Below are 26,848 nucleotides of genomic sequence, written 5' to 3'. Positions count from 1 at the left end.
TGCCACACAAGGCTTTTTTGCTGATTCAAACGGTGACAAGACATAGACAAATGACTCCAAACGTGCACGCATTTTCATACAGTGGTACGTGAGCAGGAAACGGTCACACTCTGAAACTGCGGGCCTGTGGAAATATCAGAAGTTATTATTCAGAGGCCATGAAAGGCCTTACCGTCCAATATTATGGATTAGTAAAGAGAAGATCTCATTTTAATAGCTCTCAAAGAGACAACTCCAGTTGCGTATTAGGCTACATGTCATCGTCAAGTGTGTATGTGTGTTTGAAGGAGGAAAGAAGAGCAGTCAGGTGAGAAGAGCGGGGGAAGAACAGCAAATATTTAAACAGGAGCAAATGAGAGAGTGAATTAAAAGAAAGAAAGGCCATTCAAATGAGCCATTTATCTGTCAGTAGAATTAGTCTTTTCATCCTCTTTTCTTTCTTCTTACTCTCTCTTTCTCTCTGTCTTTCTCTTTCTCTCTCTCTCTCCTTCCATAATAGCTAAATGACTACCGGGCAGTCATACTAGCAGCTCTTATCTAGACTCATGAACACAAAAGAGCGAGACAGACAAGCGAGCACTTGACTTGACGAAAGAGCAAGGAACGAACAAATGAATGAATCAACGAATGAGAGCTAGAACCTATAACGCAGTCTATTTTAACAGAACTAGAGGCCTTGCCATTAGTGCTTTTTTTTTTCACAATCCCCTCTCCCGTGTTCTGTCTTTATTCACGAAAGAAATTGCTCTTGGGCCACCCCCCACATCCCCTCCACTATTCTCTTGCTTCCCTATCTCCTCTAACTTGCTCTTTCTTTTCTTACAGTCTTTCTTCCTCTTTTTCTTTCTTTCCCCTTTCAATTTTGACACTCGGGATAAGCAGTCTATGTGCCAGCAGTAGCACGGCATGATTGAGTTGTAAAAAAATGGGGGATGGGAGGTGAAGAGGGGTTTGCCATCGGTTCGTTTATTTAATCGGTCTTTATGGAGATAGAGGAGAAGGGGTTTGGACTTTGGTGGTGATGGAATAACAGGTGAGGAACACAGTCCTCTTCCTTCTTGTTCTGCATACTTTTCTCTTTTTCTTTTACATTCACTGTCTTTAATATGTCTCTTTATTGTTTTTTTCCCTTTTTCCCCTCTATTCCTCTTATATGGATTTGGAGATGAACTTGGGGGTTAAAACACTCTGGTGTGAGCATAGTTGAGGTTCAGCTGTTATCACATTCGCAGTGTGCTTTAGCTTTTGTACTTCAAAAAAGCTCTTTTGAATTTATATATCAAGCGTAATGAATCTCTTAAAGTAATTTTGTACATTAATTATATGAGCAGGCTTATTCAAAACAAATAACACTATGTAACGTTTACAGCTGAAGCCAATAACCGCTTGAGAAAATTTTGACTTATGCTCTTTTTTTCTGTTTTATCCCCTAGTAAGTAACATATTCCTTCTTCCCTGCTAGTTATTACATATGGACATTTATTTTATTTTTTCTCTTATACCCTTTAGTAATTTATTGCAGCTGTTACCAGACTTTGCTACCACAAATTTGGCTTTTTTTTTTTCTTTTTTTTTTTGGGGGGGGGGGGGGTGGTGGTGTCTCTTTATTTTCTTTTTTCTGTTGTTCTATGTTGATGATTATTCAAAATATAATCTTATTTATACAACTTGCCATACCAAAAGTATTTTAGTAATTGATTAGAAACGTACACAGGTATAATAGTGGCAAAGTTCAGGTGTAGAATAACACATGCGTCGAAAGAACAGGAAATGGGATGTGAACAGTCTAGATAACCTAGACACTCCCAGAGAGCATTTAACACAATACTGTTTTGACCCATTGGCTAAATACCCCACCCCCCACCCTTCCCTCTTAAAACTATCCCGTGACGTCCTCCTTTTGCTCTCTATCCCTCTGTGTCTTTCTGTCTTTCCCTCATTTTCTCCCCCTCCTTGACCTGACCTCCCACCCTCTCTCTCTGTGGTATTCTTAACCTCTTCATAATCAAGTCACCATCATTTCTCAACCCCTATCCCCTCCCACGGTCCTCTTCTCACATCCTCCCAGCCAGCGACCACTGACTGGAAGGCCAGTGCTCGTTGGTTTTGTTTATGTGTTCAGATTGAGCTGATTATCCTGATCGCCATTTGAAATGTGCCTCTCTACAAACGTTGACATATCGCAGTAAAGCAGCCAAAGAGGAAAGTCGCCCTCAGATTTTGTAGCCAGTGTTCGTTTCTTCTGGTGTTTCTCTTTTGGACATGTTTTAAATGGTTTTCACTTAGAGATTTAGCCAACCAGTCGAGCAGTTAGCCGTTCTGTCTGTTAGTTAGCCAATCAGTGAGTCAAGTAACTACACAGCCAGTCAATCAGCCAGAGAGGCAGCCAGTAGTCAGCAAATATTGATTAATAGAAGTGTCCTGCTCCTTTTAGCAAATCAAATGTTGAGTCTCGGCAGTCATGGGGAACCTTTAGACACACATACATATACACACGCGTACATATGGATGCTTGACTCTGAAACTGCAGCTCACTAAATTAACACTGACACACATTATAAGACTTCACAATGAACTCTGAAAGATGCAAAACAGCTCTGTGTGCGTGTGCATGTGTGTGTTTGCTCACATCTGTGCGCATGTAGAGTGAGACAGATGTAAAAGCCCAGACTGGTGATGTGATGATGTCACTCTACAGCCCTCCTGATTAAGTCTGGTGATGTCATCAATCAGCAAAGAGGTTGCTCCACTTAGTAACAGAGTGGTAAATCAGAAGAAAAACAACCCACACAAACAAGTGAGCTCTACTGGCATCAAACTTCTAAAATAATATTATTGCCTCCTTTTGTCCTAATTTCTTCCCTCACTGTTCATTATTGTGAATTCCCTACTACATTTTACAACATTTCTCCCTCTCAAAGATATTGCCCCTAAGATTCCATGAAATAAACGCGCGGAAATACACATGGAAACAACTAGACGCACAAGCAGATATGCCCCCATTCTGTCGGCTAAGGCTAGCTCACCTTGACAGTCACAGCATGGTGGGTGCCTTCTTAAGCACAAACACAACACACACAAAATACAGTTCATTCACATGGACATACACATATAGCTCACCATACAGACATTATATTTTTTGACAGTGTAAAAGCAAACAGAAATACAAGTGATTTATAACTTGTACTCTCATTTATTCTCCTAAACCTTCAAGTCTTTACGTGCATAACATGATAAAATGTAATGTTTGCCTAGGAAAACGATGACATTTAAAACAAGATTTATAACAGCAGATGTTTTAAAAATGTTTAATGGTAGAAAACTCTTGCGAATTCCTGAGATTTGCCTGAATGGAGAGTAAACACCAGTGATCTGTTAGCCAGAAAACAAAGGTGTTGAAACTGGACATTTTACATTCAATCACTAGATTTTGTTCCTATGCTTATAAACTCACTTTAAATGACAATAAAGACTCTACCCAATCTATATGCTGATGGGGTCAAACTCATAAATATGACTTTATTAGAGTTTGATTTAGATTTAGTATTTGATTTAGTTCATTGCCTTGGTCATTCTTGCCATTGTTATCGAGGGTCTCAGGGTCTTCAGTACGTAATTTTTATGTGTGTTTCTAGTCTCTGTTGATTTTCTCTGAGCTCTGTTTGGCGTGTTTGATTTCCATTTCTGCTCATCCCTGAGCTAGATAACACATTTAGAGGCTGAGGTCTTGGTTTCAAGTATATGTGTTTGCTCATGTGAGCGCATGTGTTTGTCTGTTTCGTTGTCCACATTCATGCAAAAGAGTTATCTTATTTTCCAGTGCACCAGCACCATGATTTCCTCTTGCAGCCCATTCAAACAAACACATCACTGTTTGCAGATGAAAACAAATATTGATGAAATCAAATTAGGAAAAGAATATTTGATATCTGAGCTTAATGTTTGGATTAAGTTGGGCTTTCTTTATTGGATTAAGCCTGTGGGTATTGGAAGCATTTCATCAATATGAGAGAACAGAGGCGAAACCATTTTCATTTCTTTCTACGCTGCTTTTTTCTTTCTTGTCTACTTGGTTGTAACTTTTTTCTTCTATTCACTTTTGTTTCTTTTCTATGTCATTATGCAGTTTTATCAACTGAATAAATGTTTTAAAATCTGATCACAATTTGAGCCCACAGATCTGCCGATATCAATTAATTTGACAAAGTAATGTGTAAAAAATAATTCTTAAATTAATCACCTTCATATCTGAAGGTGAACCTCTGGGTAATATTTATATACTACAGTATCTTGATGTAATATTAAAGAATCCCTACTATATTTACATTGCAGTAAATAGATATATAGCCATTCTCTACACTGCCACATATTTGTCAACAATGTTTCCATAAAGACAATGCTATGATGAGACTCAAACACCCAGCTTCAGGTGGTTACCTTAAAAACGCACAATAATATGTACATTCACATACACACTGCCATTGTGATAACAACACATAAAGTCTAAGTCCCAAAATCTGTACTTCCTTGAGTAACCACTTGGCCTGGCTCAGCGGTATGTCCTTTGTTAAAAGGCCCAGTTAAACGTGTTTACAGTCTGGTAAGAGAAAAATAATCTTTGGTATGTCGCCCCTTATGACAACTACAAACTTAGGGGCATGGCTCCCTTCACTGTGAGGTAACTGCCAACACACGGACTATAGCCACAGCTGTCTCCTATGCTTCACCTCCACTAATGTCTTCCTGTAAGGCACACCCCATCCAAGAAGTTTGCGCTCCATTTGCTGAGTAAAACTGCAGTATTTTATTTGTATGCAACTTAGCACTAATTATTAGGAAGCTGTGTCAGTGCGGTGAATGGATGCTTAAAAACCAGTGGATGATGTCATGGTGGCTACATCTATGTATGTGTCACTCAAAATAAGACCCGAATCAAAAAATGAAGTTGCATGAAAGTAATGGCAGTCCGGAACAAGAAAACTAATAGCAGTGCGTTAAGACTCACGCTAATTTTAAAATTGATGTCTGATGAAAATGTGTTTTTGGAACGGCCTCTCATTACAAGTAATTTTAATTATTGTGATTCTAATTTCTAAAAGGAAAAAGAGTCACACATTTCTTCAGTGGATAGATGGGTTTCAGTTCAAGTAAAAGCTCAGCGGTCCATTGCTGTTTTTTTTTTCTTATTAGTTTGATTACATTTGCAAATCAAATTCATTTGTCTATCAGCCTTTGAGACACAGCCTGCAATCTGAGTACACTGACTAATCTGCATCAAATAATATCTGTCACACACAACACACACACGAGAAACAAGCTGCATACATTGGCGCACACCAGCCTGCATACACAAACACTTACTTCCCTGGGCACACAAACATACGCTTCTAAAAACACATACACATATTCATAAGGAAGCACTGATATGTAGTGAATGCAGACAGATGCGCACAAATGCACACATACGCACACATGCGCAGTTTTATAATATGTGAAATCAGACGAGCAGTAACAAATAAATCAGCACACCATCTGAGCCCATCATCATCTAAGTCATTATTAGCAAACAGTCAGCTTTTACTACTTTCAATTTGCTTGTGTGTGTGTGTGTGTGGTTGTCCAAGAAAGAGAGAAAGAGAGATGATGTGATGTGATATGATATGATATGATATGCTGGCGGGGCATAAAGATAGATGATCATAATTACGCACAGGCCAAACTCCATTTCAAATCATCATCATCCTATTCTATCTGTTGGAGCGCACATGTACACACACACACACACACATACACACACCAAAAGCAATATAAAGAGTTCACACACATACAGGGATCCAGTGACACCCACACACACACATAACACACCTATGCCTGCCACAAATCTAGTGGAAGGAGGGACCGACTTGTCATGGCATCACATTATTTCCGGCGGTTCATGCAAAGTTCACAGACAGGCATGAAATAGTTATTCTCTAGTTCCTCTTTCTGCTTATCTATCCTCATGGTTTCTGTCTGCATCTTCAGTTTTATTCTTTTTTTATTTTCCTATTTGCTGTCCTAATTCTCTCTTTCTTCACCTATCATTGCTCCTTCACTACTTATTTCTTTTCCCTTTCCTACTGCTTCTCCTGCCTTCTCTTTCTCCTCTACTTCCCTTATCTCCCATTCATGTTTGTGTTTATTTGTTTATTCCTTACCCCCCTTTGTTATTCTATTGTTTTCCTTCCTGTCTCCCTTTGCGCTCCTGTTTCTTCCACCTTCCTTCCTCCTGCATCCATCGTTCTTAAATAATGGCCTGGAGGATTCATCCTTTCCATCAGACAATAAGCAGGTGGGAAAATAGGATTGGAGCGTGCCTGTCACCAGCTGGGAACAACTTATGGCCTGTGCACACAACACACACACACACACATACAATAAACACTTTAGGGCGGTCCCTTTGCCAAAGTGTTGGATAACAGTTTTAAAAGATCATTTATGATGAATTACGAACAATTCAGCCATATTTGAAATTATTTTTTAAATCATCAATTTTCATAACGATTCATTAGTTTTGTACTTTTGTTGTTGTTTTTTTTAAACATCCAGAGATCATCAGTAAACACTGGCAAACATTACGGAAAAATGTGGTTTACACCACTGGTTGACAAGTGGTCGCTTGCAGTCACTATGTAAAATTGGTCAAACAGTGGTATGTGACACTAGACTGAAAATCCCTTTATAATTCCTTGGTTGCAGGGGTTTTCTGTTGTTAATAAGGAAGGTGCAGACTTGTCAGCAAAGAGATGAATGGTAGTGAATCTTTGAGGCAGTCACCTTCAAAGCAGAATTTGTGCCTTTTAAAAAGGGATGTTTTCCCATTTCTGGGGTGTGTCGCACTTTTTCAAGTTTCAAGTCACTACTGCTTGGTGAATCATTGGCAAGTGTTTGCAGACAAGTTGGTGTCTTCCATACAACCACAGCTATCTGCTAATGCTAATGACCAAACCGATTTTCATCCAGCAAAAGCCAGCAACCTGCAGCAATCACTTGCCAACCGGTGCCAGAAAGCAGTGGTTACAAAGGCCTGTGTGACTGAGGGTTGCACTGGTGCAAAAATAAGACAATGCCAAATTTGCTTTGTTTTTACTCTACGCACATTTGAATAGATGTAAGGTAGGATATATGTGTTTTTCTTGACCTTTTGACAAACTCTGTTACCACAAATGTTTTCAGATCTTTTTTTTTCCTTTTCTTTTCTTTCTGCTTGAGCACTTCAGTGATGTTTTGCCACCTTTGCCACCTGCTATAGGCCAAATGACTGGGGGCTATGGTCTCAGTGCTTCACTGTGCACAAGTGCATAGAACAGACACACAGGGTAGTAATAATATGTGTATTTTTGTGTCTATTTAATCTTGATGGGATGTTTCATCTGCAGACGGCTATCACAGCTGGCCGCCTTATTGTCTGGGTGAGACTGATTGAGCCAGTGAGTGAAAGTGTGTGTGTGTGTGTGTGTGTGTGTGTGTGTGTGCGTGTGTGTGTGTGTGTGTGTGGGAGGGGGGGGGGGGGGGGTTTCAGTTTCACTGTTAGTCTGCATGCAGGTGTGTATACCAATATACAAGTTTTTGTTTACTTATTGAATAACAAATGTATTTTTATATATCTATATGTATATCTATATAACCACTATAGACCAACATGGCATTGTGTACATTTGTGTGCATTGTGAATGTGTGCTGTCCATCAAGCCACACACATAGCCGTACCAAACCATTGGCTTGGTTGCTGATGATGACATATGAGTTCCTGGCCCTGGTAATGGCTGTTAAATCTCATAATTACACGCTTCTTTATTGCAATGCATAATGACCCCGCAGCACTATTGGACAATTAATTAAGATTTTCAGCCCAGGCTTTTTCAGGCCCAGATGAGGAGGTGGAATGAGGTCTAATGTTCTTGTCTTCAAGCTACGACATTATGGTATGGTGCTGTAGGAAAGAAGGCTCTGTGTGCATTCGTTTTCATCTTTGTCTTTATTTCAGTCTTTTTAAGTCGCTCTCTCATTCTCTCTGTTCTCCCTCTCCTCATTGCTCCAATTGTTGAGCCCTTCCCTTCGATGCTTGTCCTCAATGATGATATTGGAGACCATATCTCTAATCTGTGAATGGTAAATTAATCCCTGTGGAATTTCTGGGGTCCTCTCTCTATGGACAGCTACGGGGGATTAGGAAGATAAAATCAACACAGCCTTATAATCTCATATACTGACACAAGGCATGTACAGTACAGGGACCATTGTTTTAAAGCCAATGGTCAGCAGGTTTCTACTTCTTTATACATCAATAGTGCTTAACAGGAAAAAAAAAAGTCTGTTTTATGACCGTTAAATTTTTTTACCTCTTTTAAACTCTGTGTTCTTACTGGATATATATTTACGTACTTTTTAAATAAGCATTCATTTTTGCTGTTTGGACAGACAATGGATTTTTTCCAGAGTGTTGCAGGATATTGTTTTGAAAAGATAATCCACCAAAGGATCAATAGACTGACACAAGTTGTGTAATTGGACAAGCTGAGAGAGTAAATTCAGCCAAATTAGATGGATAGATTAAGTTGGTGGCAATTAGGAGAATAACGTAACAAAAAATAACTTCAGTTGCCTAATACAATTTCATTGAAGAATGAAGAAATTCATATATAAACACAAGTAATATTCACATGTCTTACAATTTCACCATCGTAATCATTTTTGTCCCTGAAAGTGTTGATCAGCAGTTTTATATGTGCTTTGAATTTGTGTGTGCCATGTACAGACATAGTGAGTTGGCGTGTAAGCTGCTCAGCTGTGTGTTCACATGGTTCCCCTGACAAATTTGTGCTCACATGCACATCCTCGCAGACACACAAACAGAGTGGTCATTCCTGCTGTCATGAGCATTATATTGATGGGAGGAAGGAAAGGTAGAGGGTGAGAGAAAGATAGATGGACGCAGTGAAGAAAAAGTTTTTAAATAGGCAAATGAGAAATATAATCTTTAACAATATTGCATAAAGTTCTCAGCATTTATTTCTCCAAGAAATTCTCAAATAGAGCCGACCTCTGTCACTTTAGCGGTGCTCTTCATTCCCTGTGAAGTCAAGAAGGCTTGGCCCTGTGGAACTTGCAGTGTACATGCACACATACACACTCCTTGACATAGCCCTAGTGGAGCTAGAAGTGGGTAATTAAAATGTAAATATTGATATTTTATTATTTGAAATGGCTCCACTGCAATGCTCTTAATGTCACTCCATCTGTCGTCTCCACGGAGACTTGGGGTTGCCCTCGACGACCAGCTGCCCCCACCCAGGCACCCCCAACCACGGCAACAGCTATAACACTCGACAACCATCTCTGTGTTGCAGCATTTCCATTTTGGGTCTAATTAAGTGTTAAATATTAGCACCCGCAACCACAGAGGCAGCTCGCACCACACACATACACACGCTCACGACACTCATCTCCACTACAGCAATGGTAAGATTTTAAGTGTTAATCTTGCAGTGCTGCTGATGGTGTCTAATGTATGCAATTAACAGTCAGGCAGGGCTGAGGGTTTGGTAATTAGCTGGCTGTTCACACTGATTAGAGGCTACCGCAACCCTATGACTGCTCTAGTCTCTCCCCCAGGCCACACGGAGAAAGGAGGGGGAAAAGAGAGGGGGAGTAAGGAAGGAGAAAGAAACAGAAAAAGATATTTTAGCCTACAGCCTGACAGGGCATGAAAGTAAAGGTAAAATGATTTTGTGCGCAATATATGTATCTTAAATACCATATACTAAATGTTGAAATCAAATACAGATAAAATATGGCATTTATGGCATTTAATTCTTCATTGTTAACAAAATTGAGCCTCAATCTCACATAGTATTCAGCAAAACATGAAAGAAACAAAAGAAATTTCCTTCAGTATTGTCATTTTTAAAAGTCTCTAAACCTGTTTTAACGGTGTTTTAATTGAAAAATACTAAAAAGAATAGAACAGATCCTTTTTTTCATATGTATGGTCAGGTTGAATTTGATACCAGTCACAAGAAAGGAAGGAAAATTTCTGTATTATAAAAACACACACACACACACATTTGGTGGATTATTTCACAGCTTATCTACTTAATTCATAACAAGACAGTAACATGACTGTGTATAAAAAGAGCACCACAGAGTTAGCAAATTGTTCAATGGTTTAAGAAGAAAAAGAAGAAAAAGAAGAGGAAAAATGTGGCATTTTGTGTCTTGCTTTTGAATACTCCTGAAGACCATTAAGCACTATTATTGGTGCTTGTATAGGAGCATTGAAATCTTGTTATGCACGGTCCAAAATTTTGGATTCAAATAATTTGGATCAAGCTTAGCTGACTGAGGTTTAGGTGAAAAGTTTTTTTTGTTTTTGTTTTTAGTTTTTACAACTTTTGAATGTTGGTTGTTATGGGATAAAGATATGAGGTGGCTTGTTATCAATGCACACTTCGAGCGCTCGATCCATACGTAACCTGCTGTGAAGGCACCAATAACAGTTGCAGGGAATTTTTTTCACATTTTGCAGCAACCGTCACCTGAACGTCACAAGCTTATTAGAGCTGAGAGTTGAAAGGTCAAGGTCACTGCAAGCTCCAGAAAAACAGATACTTAAGTAACTTAAGAATTCATACACCAATATCACATTTTATATTTATATTTTATATTGAAAAGGTCAAATGTGAGCTTCAATTTGGAATTATGAATTCTTCATTGCAGTTACATTACAGACAATGTGATTCTGGGCAGGCATGGATTTAAACTACCACACGAGTTTGATGCAGTGACATAATTTTGACAGTGTAAGATATGGCTTGACTTGTGCGCTTAAATTGCGCTTCCATATAATGTCATATCTAAACATGATGTTTTGATAGTCCAAATAGCCGGACACATATGTGTGTAGGTGAGTATGTGTCCTGTGTGCGAGTGTGTCTTTAAGCCCCTCTAAATTAGCTGGTTCTCTGGGTAGATTTGTTTCCATCTCGTTGCGCATCTCTGTGTAATTGGGTCAGCTGGTGGATGTGTGTTCATTTGTGTGTGTGTGTGACAGCATTTGCCAGTGTGTATCTCGTGTGCGTATATCTTGTGTGTGTTGTTTCAGCTTGGCCAAAGCCATCACAGGGGGTCCGTGTTCATTTTGGCCGGCGTCTGGCCGTATGGTACAGAACAGTTTGAGATGTGCACACGCACACACACAAACGCACACGTACAAAGCACCACAAGGGAGCACTTGCATTGCACAGCATGCAACAATGTGCACACATTTAAACACAAACACATACAGAAAGTGGACTGAGTGAGCGCACGGGAGCCACGTAACACAGTGTGCATACAGAACAACACACACACGCAGGGTAGCGATGTGCTGGTAACTGTTGGAAACTTCACGTGTCCTCATGCAATCTCTATCTCAGTGGGCCCGTAGACTTAAATCTGTCCCCTGCAGAACACAATACGTGCACATGCTGAACATAGACAATCCACTATTCCCTTGTCACCAACAAAGCACAACTTGTTGGTAACAGAAAACAGTTAGCAACGCAGTTCTCGCTCAAGAAAGATTCGCTACACTACGTCAGATTATGGCGAATATGCACAATTTGGCAGTCTTTTTGAAAAGAAATAGCTATGTCTCCAATTTTCAGCAGTTAATAAGATAACATTTTTTTATTTTACGTGACCTTCTCTTTGTTTTGCACAGGTTTACACTGTTGCTCCAGTGTTGGAGAGCACATTGTCTACACTGGAGTTACATCATTTGGGTTTCTTTTTACACATTTGTTGAAATGATGAGCTTTAGGTCATGACTCCCTAATTGCAGGGAAACACTTTTTGCAACTTGAAGGCAGTTTTCTTAAGTCTGTGAATTGTTTCTATAACATGGATGTTTCCTTTTAAATTTGTCCTGAGGCAATGATTCAAAAGGATCATTTGTATCACAATAAGCAAGTGTTAAGCACATTCAAGGGCCACTGCAAGACTACAGAAGGACAACGGTATGTGTGACAGTATTTGCCAGCTATTTGTAACCCAGTGGGACTTTTTAAAAGACATTCTGATACCAGAGCACTCAAATATTTGCCAGCATGAACTATTTTTGAAAGAAAGTCAGAAATTTTAAGGAAAACTGACTTTCATTTTACATGACAACACTTGAGAAGAGTTAAATTAGTTTCCATATTCAATCATTCTATAATTCTCAGGTGATGTGTATAAAATACACCTGGTCCTCCTGGTCAATATTTAAGTAATACACACAGCTGGTCTGCAATTTGGCCTATTTTGTCCAGGGCTTTAAATCTATTCATTCTCACCAGGACACAGACACTCTTATGCTCAATTTAGAAAATAAAATCAAGTTAATTCAACAATAAACTTGTTTTATATGTATTTTTTTTGTATTAATTATGCAGATATTATTCAAAGTGGAGGCCCACACAAAATTATCTTTAAAAAATGTAAAAGAATTGTCAGAGAACCTTTCAAAACTACATTATATATTCAAGCTATTAAGTCTGCTTGATTAGAGCTCAAAATTGTTCGCCTGTTTTGCTTCTATGGACAAAAAGACACACACACACAAAAAAAATCAAGACACCACCACTTAAATGGAAAGTGTCCCATTTAACCTCTTAAGCCCCAACGGCCCCTGATATGGGGGCAAAAGGCAGGAGATCAGTTAGGCTTGGGGCTAAAGAGGTTAACCTGGGTTACAGGATGTGAATACTAGTCATGTGTTAATAACTGGTTACCAGATCACCATCACAACCGGTTTTCACACCTGTCAGAATACAGGCGCGGAGAATAGGCGTGTTGATACTTCAGCTGTTGAAGATGTACATTGCCGTTGTCATACAAATACACCGACTTATATGCGCGTACACTTCTCACTTCTCGGTGTATATACACAAGTATATGGGCACCCATAAGCGTCACAGTCTCTTCTCACTGGTTTCCATTTGCCCTGTAACCATGCGAAAACAAATATAGGCCTCTTAGATATGTGTGTTCGTGTGCATCTGTGGAGCAACTGGGGCATGAGAGAGGGCTATCTCATGTGTGTGTGTGTCTGTGTTAGACTGTTGTGCAGTCTCGGGTGTAAACGTGCAGTCAGGACTCATTTGGCAGACAAACAGGCCGCAGGGTGGCTAGGGAATCGACGTGTGTTTGTGGGTGTGTTTGTTTTTTATGTGGGTATCTGATAGAGAAAAGGGAAAAGGAAAGAGTGCACAAGCAAGAGGTAGAGGTTAAGTTTGCATGACTGCACTGTAGCCTCTTTCTGTCAGTGCACACACATACGTGCATCTGTACCGTCATAGGTTTGTTCTATTTTAGCAGACCACCTAAACACAAATACTAACTATAGATAAGATTAATATCCAGCCCAAAGCTTGCTGTTACCAGATGCAAGCAGTTATCCAGTAATAATTTTATACGGTGCTGTTTGAAGTTCTTGCCGATATTTTTTTAGGCAAATATTTCAACTTTGTTGCAAACGGCAAACAACATCGACACAAACACACTCATGCTAACTCACACAGTATGAGATGCCTTATCAACAATGGGCAGAAAGGAAATGTAATTAGAACCAAATAAGAAACCTTCTTTTGTCAAGTGAAATCACAGGTATGAAAGAAAGGTCTCCACCCCTCCCACTACCACCACTGGCGCCCTTCTTTCTAACAACTCACCCCCTTTTACTTTCTTCTCTCCTCCAACTCACTCTTTCTGATACACTCTCTCTCTCCCTCTCTCTCTTCCCATCAATATCTCTCTCTCTCTCTCCATCATCAGCACTAAATTCCCATTGATGTTTCTTTTCTTCTGTTGTATCGATTGCTTCATGAGAAGGAGGGGAGGAATGTAGGAAGGGAAGAAGGGAAAGATGGCGTTATCTGTTAATTAATTTGTCCTGAAGCCGGCCGCCTATTAATCAGACAGATAAGAGGCATTGGATGGCTGAACGGCGCAGACAGGCTGGTGGGGAGGGAAGAGGGAGAGGTACACACACCCACGTACACACACAAACACAGACAGAGATACGCATGCAGAGTCCCGTGGAAACATGTATGGGAATGTATGCATACACACGGAATGCAAATATGCTGATGAGTTATGTACAAATGTGCAGTTTAAGCACACATATATTCACACAAGGACAAAAAAAAAATTTCACACACTGCACAAATCTGCTCACACACGCAGACACCATCCTGATAAAAATCATTGATGTGCCTCAATAAGAAAAGCTGCACTTTCAGCTCAATAAATTAATCACTGTGGTTTTAATTATTGGTGTTTCCTGTGTGTGTGTGTGTGTGTGTGTGTGTGTGTGTGTGTGTGTGTGTGTGTGTGTGTGTGTGTGTGTGTGTTTGTGTGTGTGTGTGAGTGTTGCACACATCTGTACACCTTATGTATAATTAGGAGGATAGAGGACTTTGCAAACAGCACTGTTAATATACAGACACTTATACAGACATTTTCCATATGAAGTTGACATAGACGGTAAATGTATATTTGTGTATATGTGATTCAGTGTGTATTCTTGCATTTGTATGTATGTGCCCACTTCTTGAGCCTTGTGTGCTCCTGTTGGTCCTGGACCAGATGCCACCAGAGGGAAGTGCGCAAATTGATGGAAATCTTAGTTCTGCCCTGAACACCTGAGTGCCGAAAACACACACAAAGACAATTTAAAACCCACAACCAGTGACACCATTAAATGATATTAACCCCTCACTCATCTCGCCTTCTCTTCACTTGACCCCAGGGTTGAACAGATTCAATAAGTGTATGTGTGTTAATTTTAGCAATGCCAGTGCATATTTCCCCAGCCCACAATGAGTGGTGAAGTCCTAAGTACCCCCTAAAGACATCTGCCTCTGTGAATAAGGTGTGTGTGTGTGTGTGTGTGTGTGTGTGTGTGCGTGTGTGTGTGTGTGCACGAAGACCCCCCCTTAAGAAATTCACCTCTAATCCCTTCTGATGATTTCATTAAGTAGAAGAAGACACTGCCAGTTGGCAGTGATACTGCTCCCTTCACTGTGCCGTGTGTGAGTGTGCACGTAAGAGTGTGTGCACATGTGTGTGTGTGTGTGTGTGTGTGTATCAATCATACACATTTGGATTCTTTCCAGTTTGTTTCTATGCGTTCATGTTTTTGTGTATGTGATATGAAGTGTGTGTTAAGAAATGTTAACAGTTGTAGATTGAATGAATTAGAGCGCATTACAAACAACAATAGCCTGCAACCTGGACATAATGAGATGCCTGCCATTACCAATCAACAAACTGTGAGATAAGAGCCCCTAATGTACATGCATGCGCAAAATACCAACACACACTCTGGCGCACCTAACATCTCAAGAGGAGGCTCTTCGCAGCAGATGTTACTGAAGAAATAGCTTCCTTCGCATCTGCCTGCTTCTCCTGGCATGATGCTTCACTCCAACACACATACACAAACACACAGTGGAGGGCTGCAGCGAGGTCTGACAGGTGTGCTTGCATGGCAAACTGTCTTTGCCTTGCCTATGAAGGCTCACGCTCACAAACACACACACACACACAGGCAGACAGGCAGGTGTGAATGGACAGGTGTGTGAGGAGAGGACAGCTGCGAAGAAAGGTGTGAGCAGGCAGGTGTTCCATTAAAGAGACAGACAGAAAGAGAAAGACTAAGAGGGATGGACCGCAAGTGAAGTGAGTGTAATCAAGAGATATGGCATGAGGAAGCAAAAACATCGCAATCAAAAAGCATCAAGCAAAAATATGAATCGGAATGACTGATACAGTGTGTAATCACTGTCTGAAAAGAAATGAGTGAAGGAAAGAAAGGTGAAAAGAGGTTCACAGTCATAGACAGACACTGATAGGTAAAAAGGAGACAGACAGATATACGTAGACATAGGCAAATAGGCAGACATAGATTGACACCGAAGAAAGCAGGAGTTTTGAGGCCATAGCAGCAGTTAGTGTGTGTGTATTTGAGCGGCGTAACAGCGATGGCCAGCATTGATCCATGGAAGTTGTGGCAGGGAAAGATAAGGCCCGCCTTTCCCCAGAGAATAGCCTTGGGCATAAGAGGAAGAGGAGGAAGAGGAGAGGAGGTGGAAAACTCTAGTCAAGTGGATGGATTGAGGTTGGCCAAGAAGGGAGTGAAGCAGAGTCTTGAACGTTATACTAGCTCAAACACCTTTTAAACACTGTTGTTTTATTGCTTTTGAGTTAGTTCTGCTTTAAAAAAAAAATCCCAAAACAAAACCCACGTTAGAAAAACACACAGGATGCATTTTCCTCTTCGCAAAGGTTATATTTACTGAATTTTATTTTCTTTCTGAAAGATAGACTCCTTAACTCTTTGGTTTGTTCAGGTGGGAAAATTAAATTAACAATCTATGCTCTTGCTTTTGTTTTTGTCTCAATGTTTAAAAGGTTTTTCCACGCTGTCTCTGGCAGACCAGATGAGTCTCCTACAGAGTGCATGGATGGAAATCCTGATCCTACGTGTTGTCTACCGTTCACTGCCCTTTGAAGACAAGGTAAGCCTGTTTGTTTCTTGGGCTCAAGTGGCCACCTCTCGTAATGCATAACTCTAAACCATTTTTGGAGTCATTCTCAAGTGGACATTCAAGAACATGCCACTAAATTCAGTTCTTCTGTTTTGTCTCTTTGTAGTTGGTGTATGCTGAGGACTACATAATGGACGAGGACCAGTCGAAATTAGCTGGACTTCTGGACCTGAACAATGCCATCCTTCAGCTGGTCAAGAAATATAAATCTATGAAACTAGAGAAGGAGGAATTTGTCACTCTCAAGGCCATTGCTTTGGCTAACTCAGGTTGGAATTTGTTCACTCTCAGCTGATATTTTTGTCTGTCTCCACATTTGTGTTTTACTGGTGGAAGAGTTAATCCTAGGATTCCCAATCCCATGGGGCTCATTTGAGCTGAACTATCAGAGGACCGATTTCTGCATTCAAACAAACACACAACTGTGACACAACCATGCTAACACATACTCTACTAGTCAAAAGTGTGTCAAATTCTGTATGCATACATAGAAAAACACATGCTCAGTGCAAAAATAAAAACGTGTTTTTAAGTTGAACCTCACCACAACACAACGTGCCAATCCTTTTTGCAATTAGCATAGTCGTCTCTTCAGATGCCTGTTAAATAAGGTGAAATCATTAGAACCCAAAATCTGTCGATAAGGCCCCCTCTCTGATGTGTCCAGCTGCATCGACAGCTGACTGACACACGCGCACACACACGCACTCTCTCACACACACACACACGCCTTCTTCCTCCCATGACCCGTCTTTTGAACTTTGTCTTGGAAGCTGGCCAGCTCTTCAGTACTCTTTAATTACAAGGGGGGAGCTGTCAATACAATGTGTTTAAATGGGAGAATGCAACGGGAGAGCTTTGAATAAGGAGGGAGGGGCCTTTTGTTCTGGTTGTGCCACTTTAAAGGCACGCATACACATATTTACATCCATAAATGTTCCTAAACTTTCAAAAAACATACGTCTGGTTATTAGCACTCAGTGAAACATTTGTGAGTGCCATTGAAAAATGTTTGCTTACACACATACTTAGATACTGCTCTGCACATGCAGAAAATATTGACATGTTGTTCCTGTGGGCTTTGTGTGACAATCAATCTCTTGCCGCTGCTTGTGTGTGTGTGTGCATTTGTGTCCATCCATGTATGTGTTTCAGTTATTCTTTGAATACTGCTTACTGGAAGTTAAGGAAATTTATTGGTTATTTCAGCTGGACAACAGAGTTAAGAATCATTATTATTTGGCAAACATCCAGTACATGGACAGGAAAATCTAATAGTAACAACATTTCATTGTTTTACAAAAGGAAATGGTGCTGACATTAGTCACAATGGCTCATTCAGCGATATTCTTTATTTTCCATATTAATTTAATGTTCCCATCTATTATATATCACAAAATACCGTCAAAGTCCAAGAAAACATCTTTTTCATTTTATATAGCGGAACAAAAGAAAGAGAAACTCAATTTAGCTTTTTTGTATTTTTCCTCAGCAGATTTGACAAACAATAATTCAGTTGTTGCTGTTTGAAATTTAAAACATAAAGTAGTAATTTCTGTGTTTTTTAAATTTTTCTAAACCTTTTTCTGACCTAAGAAACACACAAATTGCAGAATGAATTGATTAGAATGAACACTTAAGACCAAGAAAAAAAACGTATGGTAAATTAAAAAGATACAGAGGTACAGGCTTGCGTGCACCAGTGAGCCAAAATTCGGGGCTTTATATTCAGCTATAATATTTTGAACTGTTCCTCTACATGTAAAGGCTCATTGTTTGCATAGGATTTTATCAGCGCATACCTTTGGTTTATTTTTGTAATTGCCTTTTTGTTTTCTTAATGTTCCATTTCGACACTGGCATGACGTGAATTTCCTGGCCATGTAAACGGCCAGCTACAGCATGCTCCTCATTATGATGGAAATGTCAGGTTAGTAAACTCTGTCAAAAGCAGACATCGCTCTTAAGAAAATTCACATTTGAAATCGTCATTCTTTTAACTAATTGAAATTGAAATAGCTGACAGCCAAATAAGAACTTTGTATCATTGCCCAGACTCTCGAAATGCTCTTCAAGACAACAGAATGCTAGCATTAGCATTTTGAAGGGCACTGACACTAATTAATTCACAGGATGCTAATTGTGCATTAATGAAGCCAAGCCTTAAGAAATGTTAGCAAACGTGCCCCACATGTAAAGAAAGCTAAACTAGCCATGGGAAACAGGAGGCACGTGTGGGGGTATGTGATTGTGTGTGTGTGTGTGTGTATGTGATTCATTTATGTGCGACTGTGAATTGTGAGTTCCATGTTAACATGTTCGTTTTAACAGCCTTATGTACTTGTGCTCATTAACGTCTGCTGTTTTACTTGTGAGTTTACTGCAGGTCACAGCACAGGCAGAAGCCATGTCTACCAGCTTAAATACTAAACACACAATGCTAATCAAAAACAACGTGAAACTCATTAAACTGCAGTTTAGCTTCTGCCTATTCACTGCACAGGCTATTACAAATTCAAAAAAAAAAGAAGAAAAGGTTGGGGGGGGGGGGGGAGGGGGTTTCTCCTCCATTCTGTATGATATTAGCATTCAACACTAATGTCATACGGAGTGAAAAAACTTCTGTATGAATGTGACTTTATGGAATAAGTCTATATTTACAAAGTGGTACTGTATAAGTAAAAGTTAAATATATGGTCATATTTTGTATATACAAAAAGAAATATCAACTTAACCTTAAACTTCATTCCCCTGCCTCATCAATACTGTTAACCACTAAGGAAAATATCATCACAGAGAAAAGTTTCTAAAAGATTCAGACCAGTGGACCACAAGTAGAATATCTGAGGACCAATAGAAGCTGAATTTTCTATTGATCCTCACAGAATCCAACCCACTGACCAGTCTGGTCCTGCATACTGATGCATGCATTATACTCGATAGATCCAGCTCAGTGTATTTGATTGTGCTAGTCCAATTGTGTGCACATCTGTGTGTATGTGGCTTTGCAGGCACATTTTATGTTGATTTTATTTCTCTGAACAATATAATTTATATATTTCATACTTGTTCCAATTCCCATCTGTGCACGTGGATGATGTGTGCATGTGTGCCTGGGAAAGCTAGTGTGTTTAACAAGTACCCAGTGGGAAGTACTTGGTTGAACTGCAATATCCTTCACTAAAAGCTTCCACCAATGGCAGGCAACAAAAGCACATACACAACACAAGACCTCCAAACGGCTAAAATGCTTCTGCTTAGGAGTATATGCATGTAGTTTAACCACTTGTATAACTGACTTTACAGATGTAAAATGTAAACATATAAAAATCTGAAGTGTATGGCACACAGTGGACTTAGAAGGTCATTACAAAAGATCATACTGTGTTAATGTAGAACTCCACGCAGCTGATAGAGCTTACATGGAGAGCAGGCATCAGACTGTGTCATCCTTTCTGTCCACACCTGCGATGTCTGTGTGTGTCTTTACACACCCAATCATATGTCTAAGCAAATCAAATGTTTTGTAAGTGTGTGTGGGGGTGGTGTTGTTGGTAGGTGAGTGGGGGAGCGAGCTATCAATAGTTGTCTTGTGATTATTATTTAACATGCATGTAGCCATTGATCGGAGACATTGATCGGAGGTTGGGAGCTAAAGGCCAGCTCACATTAAGACCTTGTCTCCCTTAGGGGCAATATGGAGCATTATTATTGAGGGACATCATCGGGCTTTACTGCCACTGCTAAAACACACCTTACATGCCAGCTCAAAGAGAGATTACAGATGTGTGCAACCACATACTCCTTCAACTCCCTCCAGCACCACCATATCACCCCCTACACACACAGACACACACAAACTCTCATGTGTTCCTTCATCTCTTGATCATTCTACAAGTCTGTCTGTTTTTTTCTCCACCCACTTGTCTCTTTGTCTGGCCATTCATCACTCCCACAGATCGGCACTTTGAAGGGAGGGAATAAAGGGAATATATAAACCCTGTTTTTGGATTGTTTTTTGAATCTTTGTGTGTTTAAGAGTGCTAAGGAATAGGGCTACATTTGTAACTGTTCCTTTAATGCCACTAAATCAGGTTTTTGCTAAATGCACAAAGTATTTCTGCACTTTTTACAGTAGGCATGGAAATCACGAGTCAATAGAATTTATAGTATAGTATATTGATAGTATTTTCAGCCTGCACCTGCGATGCTCAGGAATATTTTCACTTTGTTTCTGTGTAGATGTTTAGTTTAATCTTTAGCACTTCTCTCCCCTGACTCACAGCAGACAATGGTGGCACGGATACAAATCTACACTGCTGAAAACATCTCAGAGAGTTGTGGGAGAGTTTTGCAGGATCTGCTGCACTTTAGCAGGCTTGACTTACTTTAAAAAAGTCCACTTTTTCATGCAACATTTCTTTTTTTTATCAACAGCAACAAATCATTATGTCACATTTCCCACTTTGGTTGAAATACAGTTAAGTAGATGTGGATATTATTATACAAAATGCTTCAAAATTTTAGTCATACATTGTCTGTCCTCTTTCTCCAGACTCCATGCATATTGAAGATGTGGATGCAGTACAGAAGCTCCAGGATGTGCTTCACGAGGCCCTGCAGGACTATGAGGCTTCCCAGCACCAGGAGGATCCCCGTCGGGCAGGCAAGCTGCTCATGACCCTCCCCTTGCTCCGCCAGACCTCCACCAAGGCTGTGCAACACTTCTACAGCATCAAGCAGGATGGCAAAGTCCCAATGCACAAACTCTTTTTGGAGCTGCTGGAAGCCAAGGTCTGAGGACAGGGACTAGATGGAAGGACAGCTAGAGTCTGATCCACCTGGGCTTAAACTCGAACTCTGAACATCAACTTTGAATGACCTCTTGCTCTTTTACGCGCACTCTCACAGATACATGCACACTCACACGCACACACAGAAATATGAAGTTTGTCTGCTGACACATCTCCCTATAAATAGACGCTATCCAGACCTCTTACCTGAACTTGAAACACCACGTCTTTGACAAAAGGGTGTTGACTTGATGATCTTTTTTGGAGGAAGACGGTGACAGACTGTGTAACTCCCATTTATCAATGGAAGACGATATTTGCTAAGAGTAACTTAACAGTTCTCGCAGTGACTCCAAACACTGACGATGACAAACATTTATGCATTTAATAACAATTAGAATGTTATTAATGACAAACGCTTAAATGAGGACACGTTTAAAAGAACTGAACAGTCTTCATTTTAGCTCTGAGAGACTGTAAGACTGCACTCGTGTCTCCTTTCCCCCTCCTGTTTCCCTCAGAGTTTTTTAGCGTTCAAGAAGAAGACGAGTGGACAAAAAACGAACACTTAGGAGGTGTTAATGACATTTATTGTTGAAGTACATGTACAATGAAATTTGAATCGATGGACAGAAAGAAAAGAAGAGGAGATTTGCCCTGCCAAAGAATGGAATCATCCATTCAGAGGATGCCAGCAAACTTTACTGTCATAACCCAAAACCATTTCTGTTTTGATCTGCCAGTGGTTTTCAGTCCTGGGCCTCAAGAGTGCTGCTGATTCTCTCTTCCTGTAATTATTAAATTGTTTTCTGGGTATTATGAAAACCAGCAGCGCTTAAGGTTTTACGGAAAAGCATTGGAAACAACTGCTTTAAACTCTTTCTGGTTCTCCCTAAATTCAATTTCCTGGTTTCCCATGACTCCCCTGCTTCAAGTACAACTTTACTGTTTGCTGTATTTGCTGACGACTGGTCATCCTGGCCTCTCAAACCTGTCTTGCCATAATATCAATGTCTGTTCACTTGGCAAAGCTAAAAATTGTTTCATATATTCTAACCACATGAGGTGTGATTAATTCGCAGAGTTTAAAAGTATACATATGACTTCTTAGTTGCTAACAACAGAATAAAATTTGATTGAAACTTCATAAAATTGTCAAAGATACATGGCTAGCAAACAAATGTGGGCTGAGTTCACATTCTGTGTATAGTGTGTAATCGATGAAAAACACCTCTTGTGTTCAGACATGTATTTGAACAATTTTTAGCAGTTTTGTGGCCCTGATTTGCAGCTCTTCACATACCAGTCAGTAGGGATTTAAGTATATCAACGTGCCATTAGTAGTCCAACCCAAGCTCATTAGCCACACTCCAAAAACTCAAAAGTCTCACCTCCGTATTACCCTCCTCGTCCCGTTGTGTTCACGACTTCCAGCTAATCTCCTGCGTCAGTACAGAGATATTCTTGTGAATCATTCAGGGAGTGTAGGGGGAGCCGCAGTCACTCGGCGCAATTAAAACCAGAAGGAAAGGTGTGCTGACAAAACTGACTGAAGAATACGTATTGTTGCTTTAAAACTCCTCGATCTTTTTTCTTAATTTCTACCTTGAAAATAATCTTAGCGATGATACCAATATTAGGGTTGTAAATAATTGTCATCCTGTATATGACATATAACATGGCTTTGTTTTTGTTATTAATATTGTCTTCTTAAAACTGAATCAATCAATATGTCTTTCCTTTTTTCTATCAGCTTGACCACTTTCAGCAATTATCATATATATATATATATATATAAATATAACAAGTAATAATGTATTAACAAATCAGCGTTTATCTTAGAAACTCTGAGCAATAGTGGTTTTCAAGGAGGAGTTTGTGTATATGGACTAAGTCTGTAATATTAACATTACATGCCAGTCTTAAATTCGGGAGAAAGGGAGATGAGGATTTGGAGGAGAATGTGTAGCTTCTCCTTCTCTCTGTGTAACTTGCCATAAGCTATTAGATAACAGTCACTGGGCATTTCCTTTCATGACCGTTAAGAAGAAAAATACAACCCAGGAAATCTATTCACTTAAAAGCTGTGTAAAGGTTGCAACTGGGAGAAGTAATACAAGCAAATAAAAACAAAAAGATCCAGCATCCAGTTTGCAATTATCACCTTCTGAAGTCTGCACCTTTCATGTGACCAGGCTTTTTTTGCATTGACATTTGATCTGATTGAACCAGGACAATTCTTGTAGTGAAAAAAACACTTAGATAGTACACAATTTTCTCTCGTTTGTGGCTTGAGGTGCAATTCTTTTGGACATGTGACTGAGTGTGGGGACCATGAGAGTACCTTGACTAAATTTAAATCTTTGCTGAGGGGTACAATGGTGCTAGCAAAATCAAAATGTCCTGTTACCTCACTACCCCATATTCCTGAAACACTTGATTTTTTTTTGAGGAGTTGAAATTATTAAAGCTTTTAGCCTACGTACAACAATTACCGTATTATGTAATTTAAATCAGCTTCTGTATAAATTGATCATGGGACGCTAATTACCTCAGCTGAATACAACAGTAATTTATATAATTTAACACTGATTTGTCAACTTGTCATTTGTAAAAAAAAAAAAAAAAAAATAGGTAATGTTGCTTGTTAAAAATTCTGACACTTTCTGAATTTTAGACAAAAAATGGAAACGCTGAGCTGACAGGCAGCTGTCTTACAAAGAGACACTGATTTTATGGTTAAGTAAAACTACATACAGTGTGGTTGAGTTATCACAGCTTTAACAGGTAAAAAGTTGATGGATTTTTTTTTAAATATATATATATATTTATGCACTTTCTAAAGCCAAGTAAGGATGCCAAAATGTGTATTTTACATGACAGCGTAATCTAATATAAAATGGCAACTTGTCACAGCTGAGGAGTGCTGCAGTTTAAAAGTAGTTGATCTCTAACATCACACTTTCAGTATCAGCCATCAGTATTATTAGTAAGGGGTATTTTCTCAGCCTTCTTAAACATTGTATATTGTAAATTATACAGATTATAATTCTAACATAAGACATTTTATTGGACACAAAATGAAAAAAAATGAAAAAAAAATGTAGTTCAACCTGTGTGTTTCATGTTTGCTGTTTTTTCTATCAAGGAAAAAAATCTCTCTTTGGTTCATCTCTTTTTCTTTTAGGTCTTTTTTTTTATGTTTGAATTTTTTTCTCCTCTGATGAGTCCTCTAAGGCGTTGCTGTGTACTTTTTCTTGTGGTGATTCCCGTTCTTGTGCTGTGTGCTTCTTCTTTAGACAACACAGAGTAGAGTAGAAGCCATGTTGTCTGTCTGTCTGTCGGATCAGTCCGCCGGGGGTCTGGGCACCGGATTCTCTCACAATGAACCGAATCGTATATAAGGCTCTTCTGCTAGAAATTTAACTAGACCACCAGGATCAAATTACAGTATCCATCTTTACCAAACTATACATAAATAATTAAATATTTAGTATCTAAATGAAGAAACACCTTAACAAGTATTTAAAAAGGGATCATTTGTGTAACTTTCCTGTAGATTGAACAGTATATTGTATATCTTTAGGTTAAATAAAGCTGAAATGAAAAGGACATTTGAGTAATTCAGAACTGTAGGTGACTCTTTTTTGATAAACTCGCTGTACATAACTGCCTTCCATACAGCTCAGCGAAGTCATTATCTTTGCTGTTTTCAGGCAAAAAGAGAAAATACTAAACCAATTTTTTCTTCGTCCCTGTTTCCTGGAAAATATCTTGCTTTACAATAGACAGTGAAAAACCTGTGTAGCTTGATGGGAAAGACATGTTTTAAGAAACATGTTTAATTAGCACTCGCTGCTGCTCTTTACCATATATTCATTGCATTGTGGGGCACCAGGTTTTGCAAAATTCATATTGAAACTCAAATTTTCCCCAACTTTAAATAACATGTGATTACCCTACCTGCTAAAATAAATTTAATACGCTGTGATGCAAACACCATGATTTCAAATATTCTAGTGTTCAACAAAGGTTTTAACACATTTTTAAAAACATGATTATACAGAAAAAAAAGGTTTCACAAGTAGGAATACGCGATATTTTTATGGTCAAGCTGCGAATTGCATAACGACATATGTATTTTGATTGTAACATAGAAAAGTGTCCCCCTGGAAAAAAGGATGGTATTCATTACCACCAACTGTACATTATGCCACATACAACAAATGGAAGAAAGCTGCTCTTTTTCTTACTCTTGTTTTCTGTTGCTGTTTATTTTTTTGTCAGTTGCCCAAAAATTGTGTGTACTCCTGAAACAATTCACTAAGAAAGATGTTCAAGTGATTAATGCAAAGCTGAATCTGGTTAGTAACCACGTTTGACATTCATATTGAACTTGATTCTCAATGATGCCATTTTATTTTGCTTACTGCTGTCATTTCAGATGACGAATGCTAAATTTGACCAGGAAAAAAATTTGGAAGGGAAACTATGTATTTAGTCCAGAGGTTTTGATGTAATCTGCTGCTCATAGCCACAATATGATTTAATTGTATTTTTTCTTCTTGTTAAAAAGCAATATTTTGAAGACTGTACAATTATGAGGCAAGTGTTGCACATGTCAGGTCATAGATCCAAATACTAAATAATCTATTAGAATGATTCTGTCATTAGTGTTAAAAAGGAAAGGCAAGGAGAAGGAAGGAGCAGTTGGGTTTTTGCAGAGCCGCTGGTACAAAACATTTGAGCTGTTTTCACTTTGGGCTCTAATAAGTTATTGCTCTAATATGGATCAATTAGTTGCGACCACTTCACGTAAACAGTAGATTAGCTTGAACAGAATGATGACTTATTGAGCCACAGTAACAAAGCAGGTTTGTCCACTTTCCATGGCTGCCCCTGAAAATTGCACATAAACAGTGTTTATCTACAACTCTGCAGTGTATGGTCATTTAGTTGTATTTAGTCCCCAGGTGCAAACGCCACCCGTGCTGCAGCTTACCCTGCAGCCTGCATTTGCAAACATGAAGAATATATTTAAGAAAGGGAGAAAGTTTGGGAACATTTGGATGAAAGGGAAGAACAAAAAGACCCTTGAGTGGTGAAGAAGAGTTGATGAAAGACGTCCCTGTAGTGTTATTTAAAAACATGTCCGTAGGTTTTAGATGTGCTTCACATCATTAAATGAGAAAAAAAAAAGACAAACAATTACCTGTATATTTTTGTGATGTGTATCATACAAGTGTGCTCAAACAATAATGTCCATTCGTGTAAATGTATTTATTTCACATTGTATATATTGTTCAATGCAAAAAGAGAGACCTATGATTCTGTAACTTAAACTACTATGGGTTAAAACATTACATGTGTTACTCCAGACTATGCCTTTCAGGATTATTACAGTAGAGCAATATCAATTAAAAACCAGGCTTCCAGTTTTGA

At 39.2% G+C, this 26,848-nt stretch overlaps 1 protein-coding gene and 1 long non-coding RNA gene across 11 annotated transcripts in view; both read left to right on the top strand.

Annotated features, from left to right (window-relative positions):
* Window positions 1-26,848, top strand: part of esrrga (estrogen-related receptor gamma a) — a 157,273-nt gene extending 130,425 nt beyond the window's left edge. For all 10 annotated transcript variants that reach the window (XM_085175442.1, XM_085175368.1, XM_085175496.1 and 7 more), the window contains 3 exons: window positions 16,477-16,583; window positions 16,720-16,882; window positions 21,169-26,848. In XM_085175442.1, the coding sequence (XP_085031568.1) occupies window positions 16,477-16,583; window positions 16,720-16,882; window positions 21,169-21,413 (515 nt within the window). In that variant the 3' untranslated portion in view covers window positions 21,414-26,848. The remainder of the gene's footprint in view (window positions 1-16,476; window positions 16,584-16,719; window positions 16,883-21,168) is intronic.
* Window positions 1,599-14,434, top strand: LOC146525860 (uncharacterized). Its single transcript, XR_014876596.1, has 2 exons — window positions 1,599-7,499; window positions 7,541-14,434. It is a non-coding gene; the product is annotated as an uncharacterized LOC146525860 (long non-coding RNA).

The sequence above is a fragment of the Neolamprologus multifasciatus genome, chromosome 1 (assembly GCF_963576455.1).
Source record: "Neolamprologus multifasciatus chromosome 1, fNeoMul1.2, whole genome shotgun sequence".
In the NCBI taxonomy this organism is placed as follows: domain Eukaryota; kingdom Metazoa; phylum Chordata; class Actinopteri; order Cichliformes; family Cichlidae; genus Neolamprologus; species Neolamprologus multifasciatus.
Note: the sequence above shows the minus strand (reverse complement) of the source record. Positions and strands in the feature narration are given on the sequence as shown.